The sequence below is a fragment of the Lepidochelys olivacea genome (genome assembly GCF_965140295.1).
Source record: "Lepidochelys olivacea isolate rLepOli2 genome assembly, chromosome: 2".
Taxonomy (NCBI): domain Eukaryota; kingdom Metazoa; phylum Chordata; order Testudines; family Cheloniidae; genus Lepidochelys; species Lepidochelys olivacea.
In genome coordinates, this window is record NC_140412.1 from 112,312,012 (window position 1) to 112,321,729 (window position 9,718).

Below are 9,718 nucleotides of genomic sequence, written 5' to 3' on the forward strand. Positions count from 1 at the left end.
ATGATGATGGGGCATGGCCTGACTGCTATGGGGTCCTGAGGCAGATGGGGCTAAGGGCGTCTCTGTGGGGGGTGGGAGGGCCCTCTCTGCCATGGGGCTCCTTACAGAGGAGGACAGAACATTTAAGCCTTCTCTCTTCACTGAACCCCTCAGCAGCACCAGGAGTCATCCTCTCTCCTTCTTTCCCTGGTGCAGGGAACCCCTGTGTCCAGCTGGAGGGGGATGAGGATGAGGACATGCCCCCAGAAGAAGCTGCCATCAGGGTCATCCAGAAACATCTGCAGGGCAGAGAAGAGGTACAAAAATCCCCCTGCGGAGCTGGCGCCGAGTCTGTCTGCCCCTTGCACCATCCCCACCCCAGAAAACCCATAACCCCCTTATGGGGGCACTTCTCCCATGTTATCTGGGACCTCCAAGAGGGTGTGTTTGTCCCACAAAGGCCAGGGTCTCCTCCCACCACAGACACTGCCAGTTACAATCCCTGCCTGTGCGGGAGGACACTGTGGTTTTGTTGACCAACACAGGAGCTAGAATTAACAATGGCCAGGAGTCTCAGTCTCAGGTTCGCCTCCCTTCCCGTATCTATCACTGGGGGTTTGTGTTCCCAGATATGAGTCAGACAGGATAAAGGTACAACCAGATTTATTAATGGGGTGGCAAGGATTCCCCAGGTAACAAGGTGAGACGGATAATAAAACAAGGCAGGCTGCATCAATAGGGATCTATATACGAGGATTAAAATGAGAATGACACTACCATCTCTGGCAGCTTGATCTGATGGTGTCTTCTCCTTTTCAGGATGGCTGCTGTCGTCAGACGTCACCGGTATGGTGCTCTGCTCTTGTTCAATGTTGATAACAGTCGGCTGCGTACTTGTGTTCTCTCTATGTGCTGCCCCGGCTCTGCAGATTGCTGGCACAGCAGACCACGAGAGAACCCCCGATGATCACAGACTCCGATAAGGTACAAAGGCACCCGGCCAGGTTTATTGTCAAATGAAGCACAGTAACAGTTTCCCGCAGACTCTACAGGACATACTACGAATATGTGCCCCCTGACAATGGACACAGCTCAGTCAGTGGCGGGACATTCCACTGCCCCCTAGGCTGGACCAAGACACCGCCCCAGGGATACATTCTTATACACAGATACAAACCAGTTACACATCACTCCTGATGTATCGAGGTATAACCCCCTCTGCGTATTGGGGTGCTGCCTCTCTCGGGGTACATGTTGGTTCGAAGAAACAAGTCTATCCATCATATTATTCTTTTGACCCTGTCTTTTGGGATGGGTCAGCCTGTTCCTCATTATTTCTGTGGATTGTGTTTGTACCGGACTGTTCTGGTGCCATCCTTATCCATGTTTATCCTATTAGTGCTTGATACCCTTTAGATATGGGTATCTAATTTAGATACCAATTAGCAGCCTTCCTCTTGCCAACTTTTGTGAGCAGGGCCTGCTTCTGGCTCACAGCTTAACTTTGCTTTATGTTAGAAAAGTCTTGACCATTCCTTTGGTTCAGGCCTCAGGCCTCATACCAGGCCTCTGATACCAAGGGTTTATGTTTCAGGGCCTCATTTTACTACAGATGCAGCGCGACAGGACGGCTGGATTCCTCAGATGGAGACAGGACCTCCAGGCAGAACCAGATGAATGTCTTCTCAGGTAAGATGGAAGTATTCAGGTAATTAAATCCCTCCCCTTCCTGCGTTGTCGTGCGTGGGACAAGTGATCACTATAGGAGATGGATCAGGTGCGTGCAGGTAAGTATATTCCCTACTTAAGATGACCCTTGTGGAGTGAATGGCCTACCCTATTAACCCTCAGCCACTTGCTCTGCCCCAAACAGACAGCAACAAGACTCTGCCACTCAGGTGGGCAGCCCCGATCTAATCTGAGCACCGCCCTTATATAGACATAGGGTTGCTAGGCAGATTAGCCAATGACAGTAACCATCTTTTCCCACCTAAACATAAAAAGGCGCCAAATTCAGAGAGAGCAGGGGACCAGAAGGGCTTACAAAATGGATGTCTAGTTGTCCTTTAGAGGATCCAAGCTGGCCTTAGGATTTTTAACTCTACAGTTTTGGGAAGGGGGGGCTTTTCCTGTTCTCCCCCATGGAGGACTTGAGCCCTGGAGCTGGTTTGGGTGGGGCGGGGAGGCCCCTAGCTAACCGGCTCTCTCTCCCCCAGCCCCACTCCTAGTGGGTGCAGGACAGGGCCAAGCAGCTCCGCTTCCTGCACGCTATCCCCACTCTGTGCTTCTCCACACAAAAGCAGGGGCAGGACACCTTGGAGCTGCACTGCTCCAGAGCGGCCCTTGTGGAGAGCACTGCGGTGAGTGAGACCCGGTGCCCGTGCCCGTGCCGGGAGGGAACTGGACATGGGCCAGTGGGGGGAGATAGTGGGGCTGGAGGGGGCAGCAGAGGGCAGGGATTCCTGGGGCTGAGGACTGGGGAGCAGGGAAGGGGGAAATTCTGGCACTGATCCGGAACTGGCAGCGGGGGGGATGGTAGGGTCGGAGGGGTGCCTGAGGAGAGGGAGGAATGTGGGGGTTGAGCTGGAGAGGGGGTGGGAGGGGTTAGTTTGATGGGAGGGAGGAAAGGGGAGTCAAGGTGGGGGGGAGGGGTTATGCTGGCTGTGTCTGCTGCACAGTTTGGCCTCCTCCCTGGGAAGTGCCTGTGGGGCCTGAATCTCACCCGCTGCTTTGTCCCCTTTGGGTCTCCCAGGAGTTGATTGAAGACCTCCCCCTGGAGTCTGAGCCAAGCTCCATCCTCTCCAGCTCCGTGGCTGCAGTTTGCAACCTCAGGTACCAGAATCCTCCTGCCCAGCTGCCCTGACCCTGGTGCTGTTCAGGCCCAGAGCTGGGAGTCACAGATTCTCCCCCTCCTAGGTCACCCCAATTGTAGCTGAAGGGGTGGGAATGTTCACTCTTTCCTGACTGGGTGGTTGATTTCACTTCAGTAACTTTATAGGGGCCCTAGGGAGAGGATCACTGGGGTAGGGGGTTATATAAGAGGGGCAGCCAGGTCCAGTGGTGAGATCAGGGGAATGGGCCCTGTTCTAGCCCTGCCACTGACTGGCTGTATGACTTCAGCTAGCTCACTGTGCTTCTTGGCACCCCTGTTTCTGTTTTTGCTGGCCTGTGCCTATTTCCCTGACATTTCACATCCCATGGTAGTTCCAGCGCCACTCTCGTGCTCTGAAGTCTAAGACAGGCTCCTCTCTCCTGCCAGCAAACTGAAGCCGCCTCTTGAGCTGGAATCACACCTCCTGCGGGCTGTCCTGTACAGCGTTTTTACCATGGGCACAGGGAAGGACACCGCTCACTTCCAGGTAGGTCATCATCCTACTTCTGTATCCCAGGAGCCTGTGGTCCCTGCTCCCTTGGTTTGGTGGAGCTGCTGAGAATAGAGGAGGGGTGAGCAGAGCTGGGAACAGGCCTGGGCTTAACAAAACGGCAAGGAGGGCCCCTTCCCTCCAGAGGGGATTGCGTTACCCTCTGTGGCTGATCCTGGCCTTCCCTCCTCATTCTCAGCTCTGCTGCCTGGACTCTGCCCGGGCCCCTAGCTCCCATCCATAGCAGTGTGGCTGTTCCATACCCTGCTGCATACCAAGCCCTCTGCAGAGAACTGCTAAGGGCAAAGACTGAAGAGCCAGATGTCTGTGGTGTTTAGGCCGAGGGAGAGCTATTGAAGGGGCAGCAGCAGCTTGGAAAAGAGGTTTCCACTATAAAAAATAAAGTCCTGTTGAAGTTTGTTAGTACCTTGCCTGGCTACTACAACAGTGTCATCCTGCCATGAACTCTTGCTAAGTGTCTCTGGAGTGATAGGAATGGAAGAGGCCAGGATGCATCTTTGGGGTCTTGCCAGGGCTCCCCAGAGAACCCTCCTAAACATCTCCTGAATGCTGTAGCCCCAGATCCCATGACTGTCCGGCACTCCCTCCTCTTGCAGGCTCTTCACAAGGCCTATGCAGACAGCCTGGACATTATGCTGAGGAGCCTGCTCACAGAAACCCTTACCACGGACAAACTGCAGCACCTCTTGGAGGTGAGCACAAGAGAAGGGTCTGGGTGGAATTTCATCTTAACTCCATGGGAGGGCTGCAAAGGAGAGACTGGAAGAGCCACATGTCCATTATGTCCTCCCAGGTGGGACCCAGCGGGCCAGACTTTGCCAGAACTGTCAGTGCAGTGCAATGTCGGGGCCCTTCCGCCTTTGCGGGGACAGAGGGAAGGAGCTGGGACTGTAAGCCAGAGCTCTGCATGGTTCTGTTAAGCACTAACAGTGGGCACCAGGCCTGGTTGGGGACTGAGAGCCTCAAACCACTGTGAGACCCAGGACATGGGCCTCTCAGAAAAGTCACTGGCTCCTTTCTACTGAGACCCTGAGATACAGAAGGATTCTTAGGACAGAACAGCTGATTCCCTATGGACACGGCAATTCCTGGAGGGATTCTCCTCACAGTCACCCCCTCTATCGTACCAATGCCATTGCAGCTGGGGAGGGGCTAGAGCATGTGACTTGATCATGATGTGCTATTCATGGATCAGGGGTTCAGAGAGGGTGGGACCAGCCCCAAGACCGAACGTTGTCCCAATCTGGAGAGACAATGACAGCTTGTGACCAGCAGGACATGGACAGCGTCCTGGATGCAAGAACCCCCTTTTAAAGCTCTGTGATGAACACAATGTCTCAGCCCCATGGGGAGGGGAAGCTCATTTGTAGAGGCTGTGCATATGCCCACTGACCCTCACCTGCCTCCTTCTCCCACAGCACATCAATTTCTGGATGCACTCCAGAGTGACGCAAGAGAGAGCCAGGTCCATACGGAGCAGCGCTGCCCTACTCTGATACACCACCTGCCTCCCAGGATTTGATGTAAGTGACCTTTGACCCCCCTGCATAGGCAGGGCTGGCCTCTGACAAACTGGGAGATTTGCAGCTGCAGGGGTTCTAGATTGAGAGGGCCCCTGTGGGGAGGCAGAGTCAAAACTGAGAATCAACTATGCTTCAGTCAAGTTCCTTTTCTCCTGGCTAACTGGTTCCCCTAGGTCCATAAGGGGCTGTTCTCCATACCCACGGGCTGGCAGATTTGTGCCTGGCCTCAGGGCCCTTGTTATTCTGGAGCTGCTGGCAAGTGAGTCCTCATAGAGAGCCCCTCCCCTGGTCCCTTTGCTCAAAGCTCCTTTGGGGGCAGAGAGAATGAGGGCTGTAGCTCTAGTTCCTGTCCCCCAGCACTTCCTATAGAAGGAGTGGGAGGAGAGAGACTCCTGGCCCAGGGGAGATGAAGAGCCGAAGGTAGAATATTGTGAATTCCCCTCTCCTCCTCCTTCCATCAGAGCTCATCTGACTTCTCCAAGGTGGGGTATCTTGTGGCACAGCTGGGTCTCTATATCACTGACCCAGCATGTAACATCATCTGCAATCCAAGGAGGGGATTTACAGGCTCTACCAGCTACGGCTGCAGAAGAGGGGTAAGAAACCCAGCTGGGAAATGGGACGCTGTAGAAACAAGCCCCTAGGAGACTAACTCCAGTGGGCCATTGGGACCCCTGTAGAACTAAGAGTTCTCCTTTTAGACCAATCCTAGCTGGGCAGAGGGATGCCAATAGAAACAAGGTCCCTCCTTTGAGACTGACCCCTGCTGGGCAATGGGACCTGTATGGAAAAGTAGCGCTCCTTGGAGACTCACTCCACTGGGCAATGGAACTCTATAGAAGAAGCCCCCTCCTCTGAGGCCGACCCCAGTTTAAATGATGAATTCATAAGCGATGAGTGTGAAAGTGCCAAGGAAATTGGCTCTTTTATCTCACAGGGCACAGCTGAGCTGCCATGGGGCTGCCAGCTGGTGAGGGAGCAGGAATGGAGGTACTGAGACACATGGAAAGTAAGAGCCCAGACTGAGGGCAGGGGCAGGAGTGGGGACCACAGAGGAAGGATAGAAAGCTTTGCAGGATTTCACCAGCTGGGTACCTAGGGCCAGATCCTGACTTCAGTGGATGTGGGGGGTTCTCAGCATTAGACACCTTCATTAGCAGGGACCCACTCCCAGAGCCCAAAGACTGTAATGGTCACATGATTTCTGTGATGAATGGAACAAATCCCCCTCCAGATACTAAACCGCCTGATGGGGACCCTACTATTCCATTGGGGCATAGATACTGCAAAGGCCCCAGTCAGTGTGCACCCAGCAATGGGAACAAAAGGAATCAAGCACTGAAACCAGAATGCCAACCTCACAAATGTGTCTTTCTCTCCCAGGCCTGAACATCAGAGATGCCAAAGAGCTGTGGTATTGGGATGGGCTCCAGGACACCAAGCACCTTGGCTATAGAAATATGGCCAGAGTGGGGGAGGTAAGGTCTCTCAGCTGATACATTACAGCAGCTCAGGTGTGGAACTGTCTCCCCGTGCAGAGGCTGTGCCTGGATACAGGACAAGAGCCTGCAGTGTGTTTCCAGCTGACAGAGTTCAGCTGGGAGAGACTGAGGATCCTGGTTCGGAGCCTTCCTAACGGCCCTGGTTTGGGGTGATACATGGATCCATTTCTACGTGGCATAAAAGGAATCCCCTGGGGCATTGAGTTAATGCAGGATTGTATCTCGAGGGATCTGGCTCCACTCACTGTCTCCCTGGCTGACACCCGAATGTCTGAGAGGGGAGCCACTGGGTCAGTGAGTTGGGAAGCTCACACCCAGTTATTGCCAGACCAGACCCTTGTTGGATTCCCTGCTCCTTGTGGAAGCATGGGAAGGTGTGGGATTTGCCCAGCACCATTGCAAATCAGGAAGCAGAACCTGCCCCTGCCCAGGGAGTTTGGTCAGGGACACTGAGCTCCTACCCTGGCCTGCATTACTGCACCATACGTAAGGCTCGTGGGAATGTTGGTGGCATGGGGAATGGGACCTGAGTGAGCTCGGAAAGCCCCATCCCTCTAGCTTGTGAGCTCCAGGAGATATTGCTGCTGGAAGCAGTAGCGGGTCCTGTGTAGTCTTTGTGAGCTACATTCCAGACTGCACCAGGCTTGTGCACATTGACACATTCCCAGCATATCATGGCTCCTGAGGTGAATCCTGAACTATTAGAGGCCTCAGTGCCTGCGACCTCTTACTAAAGGGGAATCCCTGGGCCATGGGACCCCAAAGGTCCTCCAGGGGAATTAGCTGCCTTGGCTGCAGCAGGACTCTTACCCTCCACGTGAGCCACTAGAGGGATTTGGGCAATCTACCAAGAGCTCAGGTGCTGTTGGTTTTAGGTCTTCGGTGAGATCTTCTCAGAAGACCAGAGAAGATCCTTGCTGCAGGCGGTGCTGCTGGCCATCCACGACCCCCGGCTACGTGTCAGCCAGGCTGGGCTGGTTCTAGCCTTCTCCATTGTGGGGGAAGCTGGGCAGCTGATAGGGGATGAGGTAACCACAGAAGGATTAATCTAGCTTTGGGGAAGGACCCAGGGCCTTTCACCTCTCGGCCAGGAAAAGTCACTCCCGTCCCATCCCCATTTGCTGGCCGGGGAGCAAGGAGGTGAATGAGTCATTGCAGGTGCCATTCTTAGAGATGAATTCAACTCCATACACAGGGTAGAGCCAGCTTGTCCCCTGAGCAGCTCAAAGCAGTTCAGACCCAGCTCTCCAGCCAGGCTATTTATTTACAGGCATCACATCAACAGGACAAGCTGCCATCGCTCATGCTAGGGTTGGGAAACTCCCCTGGAGACCAGGGCCATCCCTAGCCATTTTGGTGCCCTATGCAGCCCCCCTGCGGGGTGTGTGTGTGGCCCCAGGCCTCGGTGAGGGGGGGGCAGGCGCAGGCTTGGGGGGCAAGGGGGAACCACCTCCCAGCATGAGCTGGCGGAGCAGGGTGGAGCAGAGCGGGCTGGGGCCGGGTCGGTCCAATTCCCACCTCCTGGTGAGTGCAGGGTGGGCCCAACCCTGCACTCATGGGGCGGTGGGAAGTGGAGTGACCCAGCCCACTCCGCTCTGCTTCCCTGGCTCCCAGCTTTGGGGCTTGGGAGGCAGGGGGGAACTGGCCCCCAGCACTCACTGGCAGTGTGGCTGGGAGCCGGCGGTGTGGAGCAGGCTGGGGCTGGGTCACTGCACTTACCACCGCCCAGTGAGTGTGGGTTGCCTGACCCCTGCTGCAGTCCTCAGAGGAAGGGGTGGAGTGGGGGCAGGGCTGGGGCGCAGCTTCACTCTACAAGGGTGGCAGTGGAGTTGGAGGTCACTAGAGAGGAGACAAGAATCCATCTGGGGATTGGGTGGGGGAATCCGTCCCTCAGACATGGGGTGGGGCTGGGCGGAAATTTTGGTGACCTCAGGTGCCATTAATACCCCTGAAGCTGGAGTGCGCGCGGTGTTTTGACATGTGCCCGGGGTTTAAGATCTGTGTGCTCGCGCACACACACACACACAGCTTAGAGGGAACAGTGCTCCCCACCCTCCTTTTTCTTGGCCTTACTCTCTCTGCCATGGCTCTACGCTCTCCCTGCCTGGCCTGACACAGAAGGGCCTGCATGTTAGTACCAGGGCCCATGTCCCCCCCTGGAGCTCAGAAAGCTCTGCACTACAGCAGGGGAATGGTTGAGTGCCCCATCTGCACCACTGTCTGACCTGGGGCTGCTGTGGCCGGGCCCTCCCCAAGTATCCTGAGAGAGAGCCACACTCACCAATCCAGCTGCAGGTGAGGGGAGGGGTCCCTCCCAGCTGCTCTGGGCTCATGCCTGCCCCTGGTTGCTGTGGGTTGGAGCTGCTAATGAGGAGACTTTCTGGACACAAGCTGGGAGAGGGAACTGCAGCTCTCTGGGAGAGGGAACTGCAGGCCTTTTCTGCTGCTCATTGGAGCCTCCACTTCCTCACAAGGGGCAGGGAAGGACCCCCCCCCACAACACTTTTACCACTCGTAAGAGCTAGGGCAATGACTCCCTCTCCCCAGAGCAAGGGCAAAGGTCTCCCACGCCGCCCATCAGTCCATCCCCCATGCCAAGGGATCAGAGGATGAGTCCGACCTCAGGGAGCCAGAGCTAGAATGCCACCTCCCTCTCACCACCAAGCCCCACCCCCACCCCCACCCCGCGGGGCTATGGCCTGTCTGGTTACTGTTCCTGCCCCATGTCTAGAGGCCAGTTTAGGAAGCCTCTGGCTGTCAGGGCCCAGCCCAGGACAACAGGCTTGGTTTATTACAGTGAGAACATCTGTAGAACCAGAGTTTCTCATCAGTAACGATTGCAGTCTGGGAGAGGTGGCCTGACGTGGAGCCCGTCCCCTGTGGTCACTGCTCAGACAATCCCATGGCCCATGTCACCCATGAAATTGTGAATGTCTGAGCCTCCCACCACCCACATGGTATCTGAACCCCTCCCAGCCAGGAACGTAACTCCCCCCTAAGCACCCTGGGACAGGAAATGATCCTCCCCATTGGACAGGTGAGGACTAAGACACAGAGGAAGGGCTGTGACCCAGGTCATATAAACCTGGGTGTAGATATAGGAATTGGACTGGGTCCCAGGCTAGTGCCTTCCCCCCAGGGGCAGCTTCACTTTCTGCCCTTTATTCTCCCCTCCTTTTAGAGGGTCTCTGAGTGTGAAATGAACAGGAGCTAGGGATGGAGGTGTGGTCCCTGGCACATAGCCTGGATGGGAGCTCCCCCAGCCCTGGATCCCAGCCCAGGGACAAAGACATTTTGTCATCATGCTGTCCTTCTTTTATTCCTAGGAAGA

The 9,718-nt window shown here is 55.4% G+C and overlaps 1 protein-coding gene across 1 annotated transcript; it reads left to right on the forward strand.

Moving 5' to 3' along the window:
• Positions 1-640: 640 nt before the first annotated feature.
• LOC311515309 (maestro heat-like repeat-containing protein family member 2B) lies at positions 641-8,079 on the forward strand. The gene is made up of 7 exons (XM_084618297.1): positions 641-963; positions 1,592-1,668; positions 2,732-2,811; positions 3,239-3,338; positions 3,959-4,054; positions 4,781-4,885; positions 5,347-8,079. The coding sequence occupies exons 2-6, from the start codon at positions 1,657-1,659 to the stop codon at positions 4,856-4,858; spliced, it is 366 nt and encodes a 121-aa protein (XP_084474423.1). The 5' UTR covers positions 641-963; positions 1,592-1,656; the 3' UTR covers positions 4,859-4,885; positions 5,347-8,079.
• Positions 8,080-9,718: the final 1,639 nt, after the last annotated feature.

Coding starts and splice junctions, on each gene's coding strand:
- LOC311515309 (XM_084618297.1), top strand. Junction 3,339..3,958: donor AGGACACCGCTCACTTCCAG/GTAGGTCATCAT, acceptor CTCCTCTTGCAG/GCTCTTCACAAGGCCTATGC. Junction 4,055..4,780: donor AACTGCAGCACCTCTTGGAG/GTGAGCACAAGA, acceptor CTTCTCCCACAG/CACATCAATTTCTGGATGCA.